Consider the following 23,774-nt stretch of genomic DNA (forward strand, 5'->3'; position numbering starts at 1 on the left):
TCTTTCTGTCTTTCTCTGTCTTTCTTTCTGTCTCTCTCTCGCTCTCGCTCTCTGTCTCTCTCTCTCTCTCTCTCTCTCTCTCTCTCGCTCTCTGTGTGTCTCGCTCTCGCTCTCTCTCTCTCTCTCTCTCTCTCTCTCTCTCTCTCTCTCTCTCTCTCTCGCTCTCTCGCTCTCTCGCTCTCTCGCTCTCTCGCTCTCTCGCTCTCTCGCTCTCTCGCTCTCTCGCTCTCTCTCGCTCTCTCGCTCTCTCGCTCTCTCTCGCTCTCTCTCTCTCTCGCTCTCTCTCGCTCTCTCTCGCTCTCTCTCGCTCTCTCTCGCTCTCTCTCGCTCTCTCTGTCGTCTCTCTGTGTCTCTCTGTGTCTCTGTCTCGTGTCTCTCTGTGTCTCTCTGTGTCTCTCTGTGTCTCTCTGTGTCTCTCTGTGTCTCTCTGTGTCTCTCTGTGTCTCTCTGTGTCTCTCTGTGTCTCTCTCTGTCTCTCTCTCTCTGCACTTGTGTATGCCTGATGATATGTACAGTGCATTCAGAAAGTATTCAGACCCCAATACTTTTTCCACATTTTTACGTTACAGCCTTATTCTAAAATAGATGTTTTTTTCTCATCAATCTACACACAATATCCCATAATGACAAAGCAAAAACAGTTTTTTTGACAATTTTGCTAATTTATTCAAGATAAAACACTGAAATATGACATTTACATAAGTAAAGACCCTTTACTCAGTACTTTGTTGAAGCACCTTTTGCAGTGATTGCAGCCTTGAGTCTTCTTTGGTGTGACGCTACAAGCTTGGCACACCTGTATTTGGGGAGTTTCTCCCATTCGTCTCTGCTGATCCTCTCAAGCTCTGTCAGGTTGGATGGGGAGTGTCGCTGCACATCTATTTTCAGGTCTCTCCAGAGATGTTAGATCGGGTTCAAGTCCTGTCTCTGGCTGGGCCACTCAAGGACATTCAGAGACTTGTCCCAAAGCCACTCTTGCGTTGTCCTGTTGGAAGGTGAACCTTCGCTCGGGTCTGAGGACCTGAGCACACTGGAGCAGGTTTTCATCAAGGATCTCTCTGTACTTTGCTCCGTTCATCTTTCCCTCGATCCTGATTAGTCTCCCACTCCCTGCCGCTGAAAAGCATCCCCACAGCATGATGCTGCCACCACCATGCTTCACTGTAGGAATGGTGCCAGGTTTCCTCCAGACGTGATGCTTGGCATTCAGGCCAAAGAGTTCAATCTTGGTTTCACAAGACCTGAGAATCTTGTTTCTCATGGTCTAAGAGTCATTTAGGTGCCTTTTGACAATCAGTGACAATCGGGTTCTTGGTCATCTCCCTGACCAAGGCCCTTCTCCCTCGATTGCTCAGTTTGTCCGGGCGGCCAGCTCGAGGAAGAGTCTTGTTGGTTCCAAACTTCTTCCATTTAAGAATGATGGAGGCCACGGTGTTCTTGGGGACCTTCAATGCTACAGACATTTTTTGGTACCCTTCCCCAGATCTGTGCCTTGACACAATCCTGTCTCAGACAATTCCTTCCACCTCATGGCTTGGTTTTTGCTCTGACATGCACTGTCAACTATGGGACCTTATATAGACAGGTGTGTGCCTTTCCAAATCATGTCCAATCAATTGAATTTAACACAGGTGGACTTCAATAAAGTTGTAGAAACATCTGAAGGACGATCAATGGAAACAGGATGCACCTGAGCTAAATTTAAAGTCTCATAGCAAAGGGTCTGAATACTTATGTAAATAAGGTATTTCTGTTTGTTTTTTCGCTTTGTCGTTATGGGGTATTGTGTGTAGATTGGTGAGGAAACAATGTATTTAATCCATTTTAGAATAAGGCTGTAACGTAACAAAATGTGGAAAAGGGGAAGGGGTCTGAATACTTTCCAGAATGCACTGTATGTAATATCTATGTAGGCTGAATTAAGAATTTATATGGCCAGATAATTGTTATATTTTCTTATATATATGTGTTGGTAGGATAAGGCTATGTCTGTTTGGTCACATAGAAGTCAGTGATGTATGTTTACTATAGGTTAGTGAGGCAATGCAAATGTGATGTGGCTAAAATGTGACTATTATTAAAGGGCATTTAGTTGACTAAAATGGCCCACTGTTTTTGTCATTTTGACAATAACTAGACTAAATCATTATTCAATTGACAAAAACTTGACCAAAATGTAATAATATTTGAGTCAAAATGACTAAGACTAGACTAAATGTAAAAAAGAGTCCATTTATTAGCACTGCTCAATACTAGCCCTCAACACACTACAGTGCACATTGACAAACAGTGTAATCAAGGGACTTGTTTTGACAATAATGTTTACATAGCAGATTGTCAAGTAACCTTCTCCATTATTTGATTGTTTGTGAATGAACTAAAGTGGGACCCACATCCATTGTTGGGAAACATGGGTTATATGAGATGACAGCTGTGAGCAGTTGAAAATGGGGACATCTTGAATTTACGAACAAGTTTATGCTGCCCTCATGTGGCTGGTCATAACTCTCTAACCCCTTTTCCTTGTTCCCCCTCTCTCTCTCCTCCCTCTCTCTCTATCTCCATCCCTCTCTCCATCTCCCTCTCTCTCTATCTCCATCCCTCTCTCCATCTCCCTCTCTCTCTCTCCTCCCTCTCTCTCTATCTGCATCCCTCTCTCCATCTCCCTCTCTCTCCTCTCTCTCCTCTCTCTCTCCACTTCCTCTCTTTCTCTCTCTCTCTCTCCTCTCCCCCTCTCTAGATGGAGCCCAAGCGTCTGAAGAAGGACCTAGTAAAGGTGCTGAAGTCCGTGAAGCCTGAGGATCGTGTTCTGGTCATAGGGACGTCCAGGAGGCCCTTTGACGCAGACCTCAAGCCCTTCTGTAAAGTCTATAGGAAGATCATCCTCATCCCCAGACCTGACTATGCCTCCAGACTGGGTGGGTTATCTATAGTAGTCTATATTGGTTTATATTGGTTTATATTGGTTTATAGTGGTTTATAGTGGTCCGTATTGGTCTATATTGGTCTATATTGGTCTATATTGGTTTATAGTGGTCTATATTGGTTTATAGTGGTCTATATTGGTTTATAGTGGTCTATATTGGTTTATAGTGGTCTATAGTGGTCTAGTGGTTTATAGTGGTTTATAGTGGTTTATAGTGGTCTATAGTGGTCCGTATTGGTTTATATTGGTCTATAGCGGTTTATAGTGGTCTATATCGGTTTATAGTGGTCCGTATTGGTCTATAGTGGATTATAGTGGTCTATAGTGGTCTATATTGGTCTATATTGGTCTATAGTGGTTTATAGTGGTATATAGTGGTCTATAGTGGTTTATGGTGGTCTATATTGGTTTATGGTGGTTTATAGTTGTCTATACTGGTTTATAGTGGTCTATAGTGGTTTATAGTGGTCTATAGTGGTTTATAGTGGTCTATAGTGGTTTATAGTGGTCTATAGTGGTTATAGTGGTCTATATTGGTCTATAGCGGTCTATATTGGTTTATAGTGGTTTATAGTGGTCTATAGTGGTCTATAGTGGTTTATAGTGGTCTATAGTGGTCCGTATTGGTCTATATTGGTTTATATTGGTCTATATCGGTTTATAGTGGTCTATATCGGTTTATAGTGGTCCGTATTGGTCTATAGTGGATTATAGTGGTCTATAGTGGTCTATATTGGTCTATAGTGGTCTATATTGGTCTATAGTGGTTTATAGTGGTATATAGTGGTCTATATTGGTTTATGGTGGTTTATAGTTGTCTATACTGGTTTATAGTGGTTTATAGTGGTCTGTATTGGTCTATATCTAGGCCACCCTGATAGCTATGGACAGACAGAATCTGTGGAGCTTTCATTCCCTAAAGCCACCAGGAATGAGTTGACATGAAAAATACTGGTGGAATGAATTCATATGATAGGCCCACCAGTAAACATGCATCTTTTCAAATAAAATGTTGTATTTATTATCCACTTCTGGTTTGAACTCTAACCTTTCTACCCCTGTCTGTGCTGTGTCCTCCAGTGCTGTGGAGGGAGCTGCTGTGTGGTGGCGGTGCTCGCCTCACCCCCAGCCTGGACCTGAGCTCCCTGGCCAAGGTGACAGACGGCTACACCCAGGGCCACATCCTGCAGGCTGTGAGGCTGGTGCTGACCCCTCGCAGGCTGGCCCAGCAGACTACCAGACCACTGACCGCTGAAGAGTTCATCCCTCCACTGGCCAGACAGGACCCCGTTTACAAAGAGGAGGAGGAGGCCTTTAAGGTTCAGTAGCATCAATCAATGAATCACCTTTGATTTCCATAAATCATTTTTACATATGTTTATCACCAAAGTGCTCAGTATAGCCTTACTCCCACAGAAAGGAGGCGACAATTGGAAAGGTCCTATGTAGGAGGAAGGAAGGAGGTGTTTTGCCGTTATAACAGTTCAAATGGTCCTCTGTAGTTCAGTTGGTAGAGTATGGTCCTCTGTATCTCAGTTGGTAGAGTATGGTCCTCTGTATCTCAGTTGGTAGAGTATGGTCCTCTGTAGTTCAGTTGGTAGAGTATGGTCCTCTGTAGTTCAGTTGGTAGAGTATGGTCCTCTGTAGTTCAGCTGGTAGAGTATGGTCCTCTGTAGTTCAGTTGGTAGAGTATGGTCCTCTGTAGTTCAGTTGGTAGAGTATGGTCCTCTGTAGTTCAGTTGGTAGAGTATGGTCCTCTGTATCTCAGTTGGTAGAGTATGGTCCTCTGTAGTTCAGTTGGTAGAGTATGGTCCTCTGTAGTTCAGTTGGTAGAGTATGGTCCTCTGTAGTTCAGTTGGTAGAGTATGGTCCTCTGTATCTCAGTTGGTAGAGTATGGTCCTCTGTATCTCAGTTGGTAGAGTATGGTCCTCTGTAGTTCAGTTGGTAGAGTATGGTCCTCTGTAGTTCAGTTGGTAGAGTATGGTCCTCTGTAGTTCAGTTGGTAGAGTATGGTCCTCTGTATCTCAGTTGGTAGAGTATGGTCCTCTGTAGTTCAGTTGGTAGAGTATGGTCCTCTGTAGTTCAGTTGGTAGAGTATGGTCCTCTGTATCTCAGTTGGTAGAGTATGGTCCTCTGTATCTCAGTTGGTAGAGTATGGTCCTCTGTAGTTCAGTTGGTAGAGTATGGTCCTCTGTAGTTCAGTTGGTAGAGTATGGTCCTCTGTATCTCAGTTGGTAGAGTATGGTCCTCTGTATCTCAGTTGGTAGAGTATGGTCCTCTGTAGTTCAGTTGGTAGAGTATGGTCCTCTGTATCTCAGTTGGTAGAGTATGGTCCTCTGTAGTTCAGTTGGTAGAGTATGGTCCTCTGTAGTCTCAGTTGGTAGAGTATGGTCCTCTGTAGTTCAGTTGGTAGAGTATGGTCCTCTGTAGTTCAGTTGGTAGAGTATGGTCCTCTGTAGTTCAGTTGGTAGAGTATGGTCCTCTGTATCTCAGTTGGTAGAGTATGGTCCTCTGTATCTCAGTTGGTAGAGTATGGTCCTCTGTAGTTCAGTTGGTAGAGTATGGTCCTCTGTAGTTCAGTTGGTAGAGTATGGTCCTCTGTAGTTCAGCTGGTAGAGTATGGTCCTCTGTAGTCTCAGTTGGTAGAGTATGGTCCTCTGTAGTTCAGTTGGTAGAGTATGGTCCTCTGTATCTCAGTTGGTAGAGTATGGTCCTCTGTATCTCAGTTGGTAGAGTATGGTCCTCTGTATCTCAGTTGGTAGAGTATGGTCCTCTGTAGTTCAGTTGGTAGAGTATGGTCCTCTGTAGTTCAGTTGGTAGAGTATGGTCCTCTGTAGCTCAGTTGGTAGAGTATGGTCCTCTGTAGTTCAGTTGGTAGAGTATGGTCCTCTGTATCTCAGTTGGTAGAGTATGGTCCTCTGTATCTCAGTTGGTAGAGTATTTGCCTCTGTAGTTCAGTTGGTAGAGTATGGTCCTCTGTAGTTCAGTTGGTAGAGTATGGTCCTCTGTATCTTAGCTGGTAGAGTATGGTCCTCTGTATCTCAGTTAGTAGAGTATGGTCCTCTGTAGTTCAGTTGGTAGAGTATGGTCCTCTGTAGTTCAGTTGGTAGAGTATGGTCCTCTGTAGTTCAGTTGGTAGAGTATGGTCCTCTGTAGTTCAGTTGGTAGAGTATGGTCCTCTGTAGCTCAGTTGGTAGAGTATGGTCCTCTGTATCTCAGTTGGTAGAGTATGGTCCTCTGTAGTTCAGTTGTTAGAGTATGGTCCTCTGTATCTCAGTTGGTAGAGTATGGTCCTCTGTATCTCAGTTGGTAGAGTATGGTCCTCTGTAGTTCAGTTGGTAGAGTATGGTCCTCTGTAGTTCAGCTGGTAGAGTATGGTCCTCTGTAGTTCAGTTGGTAGAGTATGGTCCTCTGTAGTTCAGTTGGTAGAGTATGGTCCTCTGTACTTCAGTTGGTAGAGTATGGTCCTCTGCATCTCAGCTGGTAGAGTATGGTCCTCTGTAGTTCAGCTGGTAGAGTATGGTCCTCTGTAGTTCAGTTGGTAGAGTATGGTCCTCTGTATCTCAGTTGGTAGAGTATGGTCCTCTGTATCTCAGTTGGTAGAGTATGGTCCTCTGTAGTTCAGTTGGTAGAGTATGGTCCTCTGTAGTTCAGTTGGTAGAGTATGGTCCTCTGTATCTCAGTTGGTAGAGTATGGTCCTCTGTATCTCAGTTGGTAGAGTATGGTCCTCTGTAGTTCAGTTGGTAGAGTATGGTCCTCTGTATCTCAGTTGGTAGAGTATGGTCCTCTGTAGTTCAGTTGGTAGAGTATGGTCCTCTGTAGTTCAGTTGGTAGAGTATGGTCCTCTGTAGTTCAGTTGGTAGAGTATGGTCCTCTGTAGTTCAGTTGGTAGAGTATGGTCCTCTGTAGTTCAGTTGGTAGAGTATGGTCCTCTGTATCTCAGTTGGTAGAGTATGGTCCTCTGTATCTCAGTTGGTAGAGTATGGTCCTCTGTAGTTCAGTTGGTAGAGTATGGTCCTCTGTAGTTCAGTTGGTAGAGTATGGTCCTCTGTAGTTCAGTTGGTAGAGTATGGTCCTCTGTAGTCTCAGTTGGTAGAGTATGGTCCTCTGTAGTTCAGTTGGTAGAGTATGGTCCTCTGTATCTCAGTTGGTAGAGTATGGTCCTCTGTATCTCAGTTGGTAGAGTATGGTCCTCTGTATCTCAGTTGGTAGAGTATGGTCCTCTGTAGTTCAGTTGGTAGAGTATGGTCCTCTGTAGTTCAGTTGGTAGAGTATGGTCCTCTGTAGCTCAGTTGGTAGAGTATTTGCCTCTGTAGTTCAGTTGGTAGAGTATGGTCCTCTGTATCTCAGTTGGTAGAGTATGGTCCTCTGTATCTCAGTTGGTAGAGTATGGTCCTCTGTAGTTCAGTTGGTAGAGTATGGTCCTCTGTAGTTCAGTTGGTAGAGTATGGTCCTCTGTATCTCAGTTGGTAGAGTATGGTCCTCTGTATCTCAGTTGGTAGAGTATGGTCCTCTGTAGTTCAGTTGGTAGAGTATGGTCCTCTGTAGTTCAGTTGGTAGAGTATGGTCCTCTGTAGTTCAGTTGGTAGAGTATGGTCCTCTGTAGTTCAGTTGGTAGAGTATGGTCCTCTGTAGCTCAGTTGGTAGAGTATGGTCCTCTGTATCTCAGTTGGTAGAGTATGGTCCTCTGTAGTTCAGTTGGTAGAGTATGGTCCTCTGTATCTCAGTTGGTAGAGTATGGTCCTCTGTATCTCAGTTGGTAGAGTATGGTCCTCTGTAGTTCAGTTGGTAGAGTATGGTCCTCTGTAGTTCAGTTGGTAGAGTATGGTCCTCTGTAGTTCAGTTGGTAGAGTATGGTCCTCTGTAGTTCAGTTGGTAGAGTATGGTCCTCTGTAGTTCAGTTGGTAGAGTATGGTCCTCTGTATCTCAGCTGGTAGAGTATGGTCCTCTGTAGTTCAGCTGGTAGAGTATGGTCCTCTGTAGTTCAGTTGGTAGAGTATGGTCCTCTGTATCTCAGTTAGTAGAGTATGGTCCTCTGTAGTTCAGTTGGTAGAGTATGGTCCTCTGTAGTTCAGTTGGTAGAGTATGGTCCTCTGTATCTCAGTTGGTAGAGTATGGTCCTCTGTATCTCAGTTGGTAGAGTATGGTCCTCTGTAGTTCAGTTGGTAGAGTATGGTCCTCTGTAGCTCAGTTGGTAGAGTATGGTCCTCTGTATCTCAGTTGGTAGAGTATGGTCCTCTGTATCTCAGTTAGTAGAGTATGGTCCTCTGTAGTTCAGTTGGTAGAGTATGGTCCTCTGTAGTTCAGCTGGTAGAGTATGGTCCTCTGTATCTCAGTTGGTAGAGTATGGTCCTCTGTATCTCAGTTGGTAGAGTATGGTCCTCTGTAGTTCAGTTGGTAGAGTATGGTCCTCTGTAGTTCAGTTGGTAGAGTATGGTCCTCTGTAGCTCAGTTGGTAGAGTATTTGCCTCTGTAGTTCAGTTGGTAGAGTATGGTCCTCTGTATCTCAGTTGGTAGAGTATGGTCCTCTGTAGTTCAGTTGGTAGAGTATGGTCCTCTGTAGTTCAGCTGGTAGAGTATGGTCCTCTGTATCTCAGTTGGTAGAGTATGGTCCTCTGTAGTTCAGTTGGTAGAGTATGGTCCTCTGTAGTTCAGTTGGTAGAGTATGGTCCTCTGTATCTCAGTTGGTAGAGTATGGTCCTCTGTATCTCAGTTGGTAGAGTATGGTCCTCTGTAGTTCAGTTGGTAGAGTATGGTCCTCTGTAGTTCAGTTGGTAGAGTATGGTCCTCTGTATCTCAGTTGGTAGAGTATGGTCCTCTGTAGTTCAGTTGGTAGAGTATGGTCCTCTGTAGTTCAGTTGGTAGAGTATGGTCCTCTGTATCTCAGTTGGTAGAGTATGGTCCTCTGTATCTCAGTTGGTAGAGTATGGTCCTCTGTATCTCAGTTGGTAGAGTATGGTCCTCTGTATCTCAGTTGGTAGAGTATGGTCCTCTGTAGTTCAGTTGGTAGAGTATGGTCCTCTGTAGTTCAGTTGGTAGAGTATGGTCCTCTGTAGTTCAGCTGGTAGAGTATGGTCCTCTGTATCTCAGTTGGTAGAGTATGGTCCTCTGTATCTCAGTTGGTAGAGTATGGTCCTCTGTAGTTCAGTTGGTAGAGTATGGTCCTCTGTAGTTCAGCTGGTAGAGTATGGTCCTCTGTATCTCAGCTGGTAGAGTATGGTCCTCTGTAGTTCAGTTGGTAGAGTATGGTCCTCTGTAGTTCAGTTGGTAGAGTATGGTCCTCTGTATCTCAGTTGGTAGAGTATGGTCCTCTGTATCTCAGTTGGTAGAGTATGGTCCTCTGTAGTTCAGTTGGTAGAGTATGGTCCTCTGTAGTTCAGTTGGTAGAGTATGGTCCTCTGTAGCTCAGTTGGTAGAGTATTTGCCTCTGTAGTTCAGTTGGTAGAGTATGGTCCTCTGTATCTCAGTTGGTAGAGTATGGTCATCTGTATCTCAGTTGGTAGAATATGGTCCTCTGTATCTCAGTTGGTAGAGTATTTGCCTCTGTAGTTCAGTTGGTAGAGTATGATCCTCTGTAGTTCAGTTGGTAGAGTATGGTCCTCTGTAGTTCAGTTGGTAGAGTATGGTCCTCTGCATCTCAGTTGGTAGAGTATGGTCCTCTGCATCTCAGTTGGTAGAGTAAGGTCCTCTGTATCTCAGTTGGTAGAGTATGGTCCTCTGTATCTCAGTTGGTAGAGTATGGTCCTCTGTAGTTCAGTTGGTAGAGTATGGTCCTCTGTAGTTCAGCTGGTAGAGTATGGTCCTCTGTATCTCAGTTGGTAGAGTATGGTCCTCTGTAGTTCAGTTGGTAGAGTATGGTCCTCTGTATCTCAGTTGGTAGAGTATGGTCCTCTGTATCTCAGTTGGTAGAGTATGGTCCTCTGTATCTCAGTTGGTAGAGTATGGTCCTCTGTAGTTCAGTTGGAAGTATGGTCCTCTGTAGTTCAGTTGGTAGAGTATGGTCCTCTGTAGTTCAGTTGGTAGAGTATGGTCCTCTGTAGTTCAGTTGGTAGAGTATGGTCCTCTGTAGTTCAGCTGGAAGAGTATGTTCCTCTGTATCTCAGTTGGTAGAGTATGGTCCTCTGTATCTCAGTTGGTAGAGTATGGTCCTCTGTATCTCAGTTGGTAGAGTATGGTCCTCTGTATCTCAGTTGGTAGAGTATGGTCCTCTGTAGTTCAGTTGGTAGAGTATGGTCCTCTGTATCTCAGTTGGTAGAGTATGGTCCTCTGTATCTCAGTTGGTAGAGTATGGTCCTCTGTAGTTCAGCTGGTAGAGTATGGTCCTCTGTAGTTCAGCTGGTAGAGTATGGTCCTCTGTAGTTCAGTTGGTAGAGTATGGTCCTCTGTATCTCAGTTGGTAGAGTATGGTCCTCTGTAGTTCAGTTGGTAGAGTATGGTCCTCTGTAGTTCAGTTGGTAGAGTATGGTCCTCTGTATCTCAGTTGGTAGAGTATGGTCCTCTGTATCTCAGTTGGTAGAGTATGGTCCTCTGTATCTCAGTTGGTAGAGTATGGTCCTCTGTATCTCAGTTGGTAGAGTATGGTCCTCTGTAGTTCAGTTGGTAGAGTATGGTCCTCTGTAGTTCAGTTGGTAGAGTATGGTCCTCTGTAGTTCAGCTGGTAGAGTATGGTCCTCTGTATCTCAGTTGGTAGAGTATGGTCCTCTGTATCTCAGTTGGTAGAGTATGGTCCTCTGTAGTTCAGTTGGTAGAGTATGGTCCTCTGTAGTTCAGCTGGTAGAGTATGGTCCTCTGTATCTCAGCTGGTAGAGTATGGTCCTCTGTAGTTCAGTTGGTAGAGTATGGTCCTCTGTAGTTCAGTTGGTAGAGTATGGTCCTCTGTATCTCAGTTGGTAGAGTATGGTCCTCTGTAGTTCAGTTGGTAGAGTATGGTCCTCTGTAGTTCAGTTGGTAGAGTATGGTCCTCTGTAGTTCAGTTGGTAGAGTATGGTCCTCTGTAGTTCAGTTGGTAGAGTATGGTCCTCTGTATCTCAGCTGGTAGAGTATGGTCCTCTGTAGTTCAGCTGGTAGAGTATGGTCCTCTGTAGTTCAGTTGGTAGAGTATGGTCCTCTGTATCTCAGCTGGTAGAGTATGGTCCTCTGTAGTTCAGCTGGTAGAGTATGGTCCTCTGTAGTTCAGTTGGTAGAGTATGGTCCTCTGTATCTCAGTTGGTAGAGTATTGTCCTCTGTATCTCAGTTGGTAGAGTATGGTCCTCTGTAGTTCAGTTGGTAGAGTATGGTCCTCTGTAGTTCAGTTGGTAGAGTATGGTCCTCTGTAGTTCAGTTGGTAGAGTATGGTCCTCTGTATCTCAGTTGGTAGAGTATGGTCCTCTGTATCTCAGTTGGTAGAGTATGGTCCTCTGTAGTTCAGTTGGTAGAGTATGGTCCTCTGTATCTCAGTTGGTAGAGTATGGTCCTCTGTATCTCAGTTGGTAGAGTATGGTCCTCTGTATCTCAGTTGGTAGAGTATGGTCCTCTGTAGTTCAGTTGGTAGAGTATGGTCCTCTGTAGCTCAGTTGGTAGAGTATGGTCCTCTGTAGTTCAGTTGGTAGAGTATGGTCCTCTGTAGTTCAGTTGGTAGAGTATGGTCCTCTGTAGTTCAGTTGGTAGAGTATGGTCCTCTGTAGCTCAGTTGGTAGAGTATTTGCCTCTGTAGTTCAGTTGGTAGAGTATGGTCCTCTGTATCTCAGTTGGTAGAGTATGGTCCTCTGTATCTCAGTTGGTAGAGTATTTGCCTCTGTAGTTCAGTTGGTAGAGTATGGTCCTCTGTAGTTCAGTTGGTAGAGTATGGTCCTCTGTATCTCAGTTGGTAGAGTATGGTCCTCTGTAGTTCAGTTGGTAGAGTATGGTCCTCTGTATCTCAGCTGGTAGAGTATGGTCCTCTGTAGTTCAGTTGGTAGAGTATGGTCCTCTGTAGTTCATTTGATAGAGTATGGTCCTCTGTATCTCATTTGGTAGAGTATGGTCCTCTGTAGTTCAGTTGGTAGAGTATGGTCCTCTGTAGTTCAGTTGGTAGAGTATGGTCCTCTGTATCTCAGTTGGTAGAGTATGGTCCTCTGTAATTCAGTTGGTAGAGTATGGTCCTCTGTAGTTCAGTTGGTAGAGTATGGTCCTCTGTATCTCAGGTGGTAGAGTATGGTCCTCTGTATCTCAGGTGGTAGAGTATGGTCCTCTGTAGTTCAGTTGGTAGAGTATGGTCCTCTGTATCTCAGTTGGTAGAGTATGGTCCTCTGTATCTCAGTTGGTAGAGTATGGTCCTCTGTAGTTCAGTTGGTAGAGTATGGTCCTCTGTACCTCAGTTAGTAGAGTATGGTCCTCTGTACCTCAGTTGGTAGAGTATGGTCCTCTGTATCTCAGTTAGTAGAGTATGGTCCTCTGTATCTCAGTTGGTAGAGTATGGTCCTCTGTAGTTCAGTTGGTAGAGTATGGTCCTCTGTAGTTCAGCTGGTAGAGTATGGTCCTCTGTAGTTCAGTTGGTAGAGTATGGTCCTCTGTATCTCAGTTGGTAGAGTATGGTCCTCTGTAGTTCAGTTGGTAGAGTATGGTCCTCTGTATCTCAGTTGGTAGAGTATGGTCCTCTGTATCTCAGTTGGTAGAGTATGGTCCTCTGTAATTCAGTTGGTAGAGTATGGTCCTCTGTAGTTCAGTTGGTAGAGTATGGTCCTCTGTAGTTCAGTTGGTAGAGTATGGTCCTCTGTAGTTCAGTTGGTAGAGTATGGTCCTCTGTATCTCAGGTGGTAGAGTATGGTCCTCTGTATCTCAGGTGGTAGAGTATGGTCCTCTGTAGTTCAGTTGGTAGAGTATGGTCCTCTGTATCTCAGTTGGTAGAGTATGGTCCTCTGTATCTCAGTTGGTAGAGTATGGTCCTCTGTATCTCAGTTGGTAGAGTATGGTCCTCTGTAGTTCAGTTGGTAGAGTATGGTCCTCTGTACCTCAGTTAGTAGAGTATGGTCCTCTGTAGCTCAGTTGGTAGAGTATGGTCCTCTGTATCTCAGTTAGTAGAGTATGGTCCTCTATCTCAGTTGGTAGAGTATGGTCCTCTGTAGTTCAGTTGGTAGAGTATGGTCCTCTGTAGTTCAGCTGGTAGAGTATGGTCCTCTGTAGTTCAGTTGGTAGAGTATGGTCCTCTGTATCTCAGTTGGTAGAGTATGGTCCTCTGTAGTTCAGTTGGTAGAGTATGGTCCTCTGTATCTCAGTTGGTAGAGTATTGTCCTCTGTATCTCAGTTGGTAGAGTATGGTCCTCTGTAGTTCAGTTGGTAGAGTATGGTCCTCTGTAGTTCAGTTGGTAGAGTATGGTCCTCTGTAGTTCAGTTGGTAGAGTATGGTCCTCTGTATCTCAGTTGGTAGAGTATGGTCCTCTGTATCTCAGTTGGTAGAGTATGGTCCTCTGTAGTTCAGTTGGTAGAGTATGGTCCTCTGTATCTCAGTTGGTAGAGTATGGTCCTCTGTATCTCAGTTGGTAGAGTATGGTCCTCTGTATCTCAGTTGGTAGAGTATGGTCCTCTGTAGTTCAGTTGGTAGAGTATGGTCCTCTGTAGCTCAGTTGGTAGAGTATGGTCCTCTGTAGTTCAGTTGGTAGAGTATGGTCCTCTGTAGTTCAGTTGGTAGAGTATGGTCCTCTGTAGTTCAGTTGGTAGAGTATGGTCCTCTGTAGCTCAGTTGGTAGAGTATTTGCCTCTGTAGTTCAGTTGGTAGAGTATGGTCCTCTGTATCTCAGTTGGTAGAGTATGGTCCTCTGTATCTCAGTTGGTAGAGTATTTGCCTCTGTAGTTCAGTTGGTAGAGTATGGTCCTCTGTAGTTCAGTTGGTAGAGTATGGTCCTCTGTCTCTCAGTTGGTAGAGTATGGTCCTCTGTAGTTCAGTTGGTAGAGTATGGTCCTCTGTATCTCAGCTGGTAGAGTATGGTCCTCTGTAGTTCAGTTGGTAGAGTATGGTCCTCTGTAGTTCATTTGATAGAGTATGGTCCTCTGTATCTCATTTGGTAGAGTATGGTCCTCTGTAGTTCAGTTGGTAGAGTATGGTCCTCTGTAGTTCAGTTGGTAGAGTATGGTCCTCTGTATCTCAGTTGGTAGAGTATGGTCCTCTGTAATTCAGTTGGTAGAGTATGGTCCTCTGTAGTTCAGTTGGTAGAGTATGGTCCTCTGTATCTCAGGTGGTAGAGTATGGTCCTCTGTATCTCAGGTGGTAGAGTATGGTCCTCTGTAGTTCAGTTGGTAGAGTATGGTCCTCTGTATCTCAGTTGGTAGAGTATGGTCCTCTGTATCTCAGTTGGTAGAGTATGGTCCTCTGTAGTTCAGTTGGTAGAGTATGGTCCTCTGTACCTCAGTTAGTAGAGTATGGTCCTCTGTAGTTCAGCTGGTAGAGTATGGTCCTCTGTAGTTCAGTTGGTAGAGTATGGTCCTCTGTATCTCAGTTGGTAGAGTATGGTCCTCTGTAGTTCAGTTGGTAGAGTATGGTCCTCTGTATCTCAGTTGGTAGAGTATGGTCCTCTGTAATTCAGTTGGTAGAGTATGGTCCTCTGTAGTTCAGTTGGTAGAGTATGGTCCTCTGTATCTCAGGTGGTAGAGTATGGTCCTCTGTATCTCAGGTGATAGAGTATGGTCCTCTGTAGTTCAGTTGGTAGAGTATGGTCCTCTGTATCTCAGTTGGTAGAGTATGGTCCTCTGTATCTCAGTTGGTAGAGTATGGTCCTCTGTAGTTCAGTTGGTAGAGTATGGTCCTCTGTACCTCAGTTAGTAGAGTATGGTCCTCTGTAGTTCAGTTGGTAGAGTATGGTCCTCTGTATCTCAGTTGGTAGAGTATGGTCCTCTGTATCTCAGTTGGTAGAGTATGGTCCTCTGTAGTTCAGTTGGTAGAGTATGGTCCTCTGTAGTTCAGTTAGTAGAGTATGGTCCTCTGTAGTTCAGTTGGTAGAGTATGGTCCTCTGTATCTCAGTTGGTAGAGTATGGTCCTCTGTACCTCAGTTAGTAGAGTATGGTCCTCTGTAGTTCAGTTGGTAGAGTATGGTCCTCTGTATCTCAGTTGGTAGAGTATGGTCCTCTGTAATTCAGTTGGTAGAGTATGGTCCTCTGTAGTTCAGTTGGTAGAGTATGGTCCTCTGTATCTCAGGTGGTAGAGTATGGTCCTCTGTATCTCAGGTGGTAGAGTATGGTCCTCTGTATCTCAGGTGGCAGAGTATGGTCCTCTGTATCTCAGTTGGTAGAGTATGGTCCTCTGTATCTCAGTTGGTAGAGTATGGTCCTCTGTAGTTCAGTTGGTAGAGTATGGTCCTCTGTACCTCAGTTAGTAGAGTATGGTCCTCTGTAGTTCAGTTGGTAGAGTATGGTCCTCTGTATCTCAGTTGGTAGAGTATGGTCCTCTGTATCTCAGTTGGTAGAGTATGGTCCTCTGTAGTTCAGTTGGTAGAGTATGGTCCTCTGTAGTTCAGTTGGTAGAGTATGGTCCTCTGTATCTCAGTTGGTAGAGTATGGTCCTCTGTATCTCAGTTGGTAGAGTATGGTCCTCTGTAGTTCAGTTGGTAGAGTATGGTCCTCTGTAGTTCAGTTAGTAGAGTATGGTCCTCTGTAGTTCAGTTGGTAGAGTATGGTCCTCTGTATCTCAGTTGGTAGAGTATGGTCCTCTGTATCTCAGTTGGTAGAGTATGGTCCTCTGTAGCTCAGTTGGTAGAGTATGGTCCTCTGTAGTTCAGCTGGTAGAGTATGGTCCTCTGTAGTTCAGCTGGTAGAGTATGGTCCTCTGTAGCTCAGTTGGTAGAGTATGGTCCTCTGTAGTTCAGCTGGTAGAGTATGGTCCTCTGTAGCTCAGCTGGTAGAGTATGGTCCTCTGTATCTCAGTTGGTAGAGTATGGTCCTCTGTAGTTCAGTTGGTAGAGTATGGTCCTCTGTACCTCAGTTGGTAGAGTATGGCGCTTGCATCTTAGGATAGTGGGTTTGATTCCCGGGACCACACGTATGTAAGAAAGTAATAATATGTAAGTGGCTAAGGTTAAAAGCGTCTGCTGAATGGTATATTATTATATTAAAAACATGTTTTGCCTTTGTTGTGCTGTTTGGTCTACATCTATTATTATAATCAGATAATCAGATATGAATTCAGTATTATTACTATTATCATTATTTTATTATGAATTCAGTACTATAATCACATATCTTTTCAGTATTATAATCATATATCAATTCAGTACTATAATCAGATATCAATTCAGTATTATAATCAGATATCAATTCAGTACTATAATCAGATATCAATTCAGTACTATAATCAGATAATCAATTCAGTACTATAATCAGATATCTTTTCAGTACTATAATCAGATATCAATTCAGTACTATAATCAGATATCTTTTCAGTACTATAATCAGATATCAATTCAGTATTATAATCAGATATCTTTTCAGTATTATAATCAGATATCAATTCAGTATTATAATCAGATATCTTTTCAGTATTATAATCAGATATCAATTCAGTAATATAATCAGATATATTTTCAGTATTATAATCAGATATCAATTCAGTACTATAATCAGATATCTTTTCAGTACTTTAATCAGATATCAATTCAGTACTATAATCAGATATCAATTCAGTATTATAATCAGATATCAATTCAGTACTTTAATCAGATATCAATTCAGTACTATAATCAGATAATCAATTCAGTACTTTAATCAGATATCAATTCAGTATTATCCGATGAACTCCATATATACATTTGAGAGTCATGCTCCAACAATCACCACATGAGGGTGCTGTGTTCCTACAGTTAGGAAGGAAATGCCACTGTATAACAGGTTTTATTTTCTCCGACTGTGGATTGATGGCTGTGAATGTGTTTCCAGATGTGGTACGGCAAGACACCTTTGGGTAAGAAGAGGGCACGGGCGGCCAAGGCCATCGAGGAGGAGGGAGAGTCGGGCAAGGACAAAGACAAGCGGGGCAGTGGGAAGAAGACAGGGAAAGAAGAGAAAAGCAAGAAGAAAAATAAGTAAATGCCAAAGACAAAAGATATACGTCGTCAACATTGGGGAGGTATACAGATAGGGACTTTCAGGGGATGTGATTTACATTCCTACTTCTTAGATATGATGGACGATACATTTACTACCAGTCTATGACTGGACATGTCATGACAACAGTATAACGGTAACAGTCAATCATGTTATGATCATAATGAAAAAGGTAACTGTTTATCTTGTATGAGACCAGATATAAAATATGTAAAATAAATCATTGTTATCGCAGTGTAAATATTTAAGATGCAAATAAGTGTTCTTGATTTTAGTCCAAATGTTTAACTGGGGGCTCTGAGCTGCAGTGGGAGGGGGGGCGTACTGAGACTCACAAACCCCCCCAAATACACCCCGTCGCAGCCGAGCCCCAGGCTCCCCTCTCTCCCCTGTCCTGAGACAAATCATCATTAACCATCCCCAGAACCACGAGACCGTGCAACGATGGAGGGATTCCTCTCAAATGTTAGCTGCTAACCGCAATGATGAAAAAACACAGCAGAAAGATAAATGAATTAATTAAACAAACGGTGCCTTGTATTTCCTGTCCGTCTTCCTTCTCTCTCTTCTTCTCTCTCCGTCTCTCACTCTCTCTCTCTCTCTCTCCCTTTCTCCTTACCTCAGCCATCGTTGGGTTTGTGTGGCTTCTGTGCCATAAGAGTCTGTTAATTAGCCTGTGTAATTGTCATTGTTGCCAGTTACAGCCAGGGGGCTTCAGGCAGAGAGGCACTGTGCAATGTAGCAGCACCTTGTCCCAGGTCGCCCTGTGTTACTGTTTACACCCAGTTAGCGCTAACAAGCCAGCCTGCCCTGCCAAGCGGCTGACCCACTTCCCGGCCCCAGCAAGCCTCTACTAGCTCCCCAAGGACCAACTAACCCCCCCCCCCCCCCCCCTCACTAGCCATCTTTAATCAAGTATTAGTCAATGGGAAACCAGATCCCCATTGTCCACCACAGCATAACCCTAACCTTGCATCTGTACCCCTCTTGTCTTTTGGGTGTCTGTGTCTACCCCCCCCCCCCCCCCCACTCTCTTGTCCCTGTCTTTATTGTCATCCTTTACCTTCCATTTCTGTCTGTCTGTCTTTCTCTCACTGTCCCTTCCCATCGCTCTCTCCTTTTCTCTCTTTATCTCTCTATCTCTCTCTTTATCTCTCTATCTCTCTTCTTCTTCTCCGTCCCATCTCTCCTCCTGCCAGGTGGGTTTACAGAGCGTGACAAACGCTGTCACCTTTCCTGCTCCTTGTAGCTTAAACCAACATCTAATTGAATTATTCATGTGTGTGGACCATCGCCTTCTCACCCAAGAAAAGGCCCTTCAGCAGTCTTTTATGTGACGACGAAGCTGTTTTTAAGTCCAGTGGTGTTCCCTTTGGGATCTATTTACTGTAGTATGACTGAGGTGAACCACGACGTGTATTTATCCAGAATAACACATTCACAATCTCTTAATGCACAGATAATTAGCAAATGCAGAAAGACAGCATTGTGTTTGGTTAATTGTTCACAGTGTGATGGTTACTAGCGTTAGTATCAGCTGACCTGTATCTCAGACAGACTTATTTATTTGATTTTGCCCATCTTCACCTCTTTCATGCTTCATTTCCTCATTTCCATAAGACTGGATTTCTCTCCGCATTTTTGTGGCGATGATAATTCAGCATTATTTGATTAGATGAATCATTCTTTCATTTCTGTGTTTTGTGATGACAGAGTCAGGGGTGATTCAACCCTGTGGTCATGGCAGTAATATAATCAAGACCTCTGTCGACTCAAGGAGACTTTTAACCATTATTTTGCAATTCCTATTTATGTCCCTGTCTCTTGGCTTGAGGGCCCAGTTCTCCATACACCCATACTTTCTCTCTCAACCCCTGACCTAGTGTTCCTTTTTATGGTGATGTATCCAGTCTTTCCACCCAGTCCTCAGCCAGAGGTGGGAAGAAATGCTGATATGACCTAGAAAATGTTCAGCTCAGGTCCCAGCCCCAGCTCCATTCCTATTCCCAACCCCAACCCCAGCACCAGCCTTCCTCTGTAGCCCAGGGGGAGTGATGCTCTGACAGGCTCATTTGCGGTGCGATCCCCTGGTCTACTGGGGCCCTGTACTGGGACAGAGTGACAGCTAGGAGCTCCCTGGGTGGGAGGGGGACACAGACTCAGGGGGTCCCCCCTCCACCTCACTGCCTGTCACATACTATCACAAAGTTCCTATACTCTTTTTCAAGGCAGCATCCACTTTAAAACCATGAAACCTTCAAATAATGTTTGAGATCTTTCCTGTATTCCACTGTTCTATTGTAATAAAATAGATGTATACCATATACATAGACCATACATATACCATATACATAGACCATACATATACCATATACATAGACCATACATATACATGTATATATCTGGTTGGTTAGTATTATCTGGTTGGTTAGTATTGTCTGGTTGGATAGTATTATCTGGTTGGATAGTATTATATGGTTAGTTAGTATTATCTGGTTGGTTAGTATTATCGTGTTGGTTAGTATTATCTGGTTGGTTAGTATTATCTGGTTGGATAGTATTATCTGGTTGGTTAGTATTGTCTGGTTGGTTAGTATTATCTGGTTGGATAGTATTATCTGGTTAGTTTTTTTTTTTTTTTTTTTTTAGGGGTGGATCAGCTTAGTATTGCGGAAAGAATGTTGCTTCCAATGTAATTGTCTGCATCATTTCCATTCCCCCATATTTTTTTGGGTAAATATATATATCCATATACATATGCATACATATACACATATATACATACACATACCTATATAGACATACATACTTTTTTAAAGAATATGCCTTTATTATTATTCCCCGCGACCCTACCACCAATCCCCCAATTGGAGTAAACTTATAAACACTTCTGCTTTTACCTTCAATTTCTACATCTTATACCTATCTTACAGACACAGTCCACTTTACAATAGTTCTCTCTTATTTGTTCTTAGTCCTTCCTCTATTTCTGTTGTCCATCCAATTTTATTTCCACTTGTAACTGTGCTATTTCACAAAAGCTCCGCACCTATACACATTTCACAGATTCCGTATGCCCTATATTGTTTATCTTGTTATTAGTCCCACCCTTCAGCTCCACCCAACCCCTCCCATCTATCTTCCAACATCATCCATTTCGGATTTCTATTTGCCATACATTTCTCAACTGTGCTGTGATGCTTCACAAAAGACCTGAACCTTCCTATTCTCATAGCTTCTACAGATTGTAAATTAAAAATAAACATCTTTGCCAAAATAATTATTATATTATTGATTGATTGACTATGGCTTTTCAAATCCCCCAGTATTGCTATCTGTAGCGTTAGTTTTAGGCAAATGTTGCAATTCTTCAGCCATTCCTGGACCTGTGACCAAAAACGAGCTACATATGGACAATACCAAAATAAATGATCTAATGACTCTGCCTCCTCACAACAGAATCTGCAGAGCTGGGAAGATTGTATACCCCATATATATAACATTCTATTAGTTGCAAGAATTTTGTACAGTAATTTATATTGAAAAATTCGAAGTTTTGAATCCGGCGTTGTTTTGCGTATCAATTCATAAACCATGTGCCATGGAATGGGTACATCGAAAATCTCTTCCCAACTATTTTGCAATTTGTATGGCACAGCTGTTAGTTTTTTGGTCCTTAAATGAAATTGGTATATGTTTTTATTTATCACACTTTTCTTTAACCATTTTTGTTCTTTAATACAGGGCCGACATACAAGTTCCTTACTTTTTTCCCCTTCTACTTGCCTCTTCCATTTTTGTGGTAATGCTGCAATTAATTGGTTGTAATTTTGGGTAGAGCAGACTTTTCCATATGTCTGTGTTAGCTGCATGTGTGACAACTCCACCAGTCCTATTTATGATATCATTCACAAAAATTATACCTTTTTTAAACATTTCTTCGATAAATACAGTTTTTTTATCAATTATTATATTTGAATTTAACCACAATATTTGTTGTACTATTTGTTCCGTCCTTTCAGGTGGATTAAACTGAAATTGCAACCAACTTTCTAAGGCTTGTTTAAAGAATAAGGATATTTTGGAGATCATTTCCTTTTCAAACAACCGAAAATGAGCAGGTGTAATCTGAATAAAGGGAAAAAGGCCCTTCTTGAACATAGGATGAGAAATTCGTACCAATCTACTAGAGAACCAGTTTGGATTTAAGTATAACTTTTGTATGACCGATGCCTTTAGTGAGAGGTCTAATGCTTTAATATTTAATAATTTCTGCCCTCCGAATTCATATTCGTTATATAAATAGGCCCTTTTAATTTTATCTGGCTTGCCGTTCCAAATAAAATTGAATATTTTTTGTTCATATAATTTAAAAAACAGGTCACTAGGTGTAGGCAAAACCATAAGCAAATAGGTAAACTGTGATATGACTAAAGAGTTAATTAGGGTGATTTTTCCACAAATAGACAGGTATTTTCCTTTCCATGGTAGCAAGATCTTATCTATTTTTGCTAACTTTCTATAAAAATTTATTGGAGTGAGATCATTTCTTTCTTTTGGGATTTTTATACCGAGTATGTCCACATCTCCGTCAGACCATTTAATTGGTAAACTACATGGCAATATAAAATGTGTATTTTTTAGTGATCCAATACGTAATATGGTACATTTATCATAATTTGGTTTTAATCCAGAGAGGATAGCAAAGGTATCTAGATCCTCTATGAGGCCCTGGAGAGACTCTAGTTGTGGTTTTAAAAGAAAACATGAATCATCAGCGTACAATGACACCTTAGTTTTTAAGCCATGGATTTCTAATCCTTTAATATTAATGTTTGATCTAATTTTAACAGCTAACATTTCGATGGCAATAATAAATAGATATGCCGATAGTGGACAACCTTGTTTTACTCCTCTAGATAGTTTAAAACTTTCTGAGATGTAGCCATTATTTACTATTTTACACCTAGGGTTACTATACATAATTTTAACCCATTTTATAAGAGATTCCCCAAAATTGAAATATTCTAGGCATTTATATATAAACTCCAGTCGTACTTTATCAAAAGCCTTTTCAAAATCAGCTATGAAAACCAGGCCTGGTGTCCCCGATATCTCATAGTGTTCTATTGTTTCCAGTACTTGCCTTATATTATCTCCAATGTATCGTCCATGTAAAAAACCTGTCTGATTAGGATGAATAATATCTGACACAACTTTTTTTATTCTATGCGTTTTGCATTTTGCTAGGATTTTTGCATCACAACACTGAAGTGTAAGAGGTCTCCAATTTTTTAATTGGACTGGATCTTTATATATACCACTTGGGTCCTGTTTCAGTAATAACGATATCAGACCTTCTTGTTGTGTGTCTGATAATCTACCATTTATATAGGAGTGGTTAAAACAAGTTAATAATGGTCCTTTGAGTATATCAAAAAACGTTTTGTATACTTCCACTGGTATGCCATCCAGCCCTGGAGTTTTCCCATCTTTAAAGGCCCCAATTGCAACAAGCAGTTCCTCCTCTGTAATTTGGCCTTCACATGAGTCTTTCTGTTCAGATGTTAATTTTACATTATTAATAGGAAAAAAATCCATACAATTAGTTTCAGTTAGTGGAGATGGAGGAGCCTGAAACGAAAACACATTCTTAAAGTACTTTACTTCCTCTTTCAAAATATCATTTGGTGAATCATGCGTGACTCCATCATTTGTCACAAGTTTTAATACATTTTTTTTGGTAGCATTTCTATATTGAAGATTGAAAAAGAATTTGGTGCATTTTTCCCCATATTCCATCCAGTTCGCTTTATTTTTATAATATATTACACTGGATCTTTCTTGAATAAGTTCCTCCATTTCTTTTTGTTTTTCCTCTAAATTATTCTGTGCCTCTATGGTACCGTTTTTATTGCTATCTAACTGTACTGTTAGTCCTTCAATTTCCTTTGTTAATATGGACTCTTTTGATCTAAATTGCTTTTGTTTTATAGATGAGTACTGAATTGCATGGCCTCTAAAGGCACACTTAAAAGTGTCCCATACAATAAGGGGATCTGCTGTACCTATGTTATGTCTGAAAAAGTCAGTTATAAAATCTTCTGTCCTAGTTCTAAACAATTTATCATCTAGTAGACTTTGATTAAATTTCCAATATCCTCGCCCACGTGGAAATTCTGTAAGAGAAATATATATGCCAATTATGTGATGATCCGACCGCATTCTATCCCCTATCAACACTTTTTTAACTTTTGGTGCCAGAGAGAATGGAATAAGAAAGTAGTCAAGACGACTAGCTTGATTCAGCCTCCGCCATGTATATCTCACTAAATCAGGGTATTTAAGTCTCCATATATCCACTAATTCCAATATATCCATGACATTCATGATTTCCTTAAGTGCCTGAGGGTGATAATTTGTAGTGTGATTTCCTTTCCGGTCTATAGAGCTATTTAAGACCGTATTAAAATCTCCCATTATAATAATAGAGTCTAGTGTTGCTTGTAGAGTTGATAAGTTCTTATATATATTTTCAAAGAAGCTTGGATCATCATTATTCGGACCGTATAGGTTAACAAGCCATATTTGTTTATTGTCCAATAACATATTTAAAATAATCCATCTACCTTGAGGATCTGTTTGGACAATTTGCACATTTGGATCAAAATTATTGTTAATTAAGATCATCACCCCTTTTGAATTTCTTTGCCCATGGGAGAAATATATTTTGCCCACCCAGTTCTTTTTCCACAAAACTTCATCTAAAACTGTTGAATGGGTTTCCTGTAAACAATA

At 42.0% G+C, this 23,774-nt stretch overlaps 1 protein-coding gene across 1 annotated transcript; it reads left to right on the plus strand.

Moving 5' to 3' along the window:
• Positions 1-2,655: 2,655 nt before the first annotated feature.
• On the plus strand, positions 2,656-17,224 carry LOC129842915 (dynein regulatory complex protein 11-like). The gene is made up of 3 exons (XM_055911616.1): positions 2,656-2,918; positions 4,007-4,245; positions 16,809-17,224. The coding sequence occupies exons 1-3, from the start codon at positions 2,741-2,743 to the stop codon at positions 16,956-16,958; spliced, it is 567 nt and encodes a 188-aa protein (XP_055767591.1). The 5' UTR covers positions 2,656-2,740; the 3' UTR covers positions 16,959-17,224.
• The last annotated feature ends 6,550 nt before the right edge of the window (positions 17,225-23,774 follow it).

The sequence above is a fragment of the Salvelinus fontinalis genome, unplaced genomic scaffold (genome assembly GCF_029448725.1).
Source record: "Salvelinus fontinalis isolate EN_2023a unplaced genomic scaffold, ASM2944872v1 scaffold_0074, whole genome shotgun sequence".
In the NCBI taxonomy this organism is placed as follows: Eukaryota; Metazoa; Chordata; class Actinopteri; order Salmoniformes; family Salmonidae; genus Salvelinus; species Salvelinus fontinalis.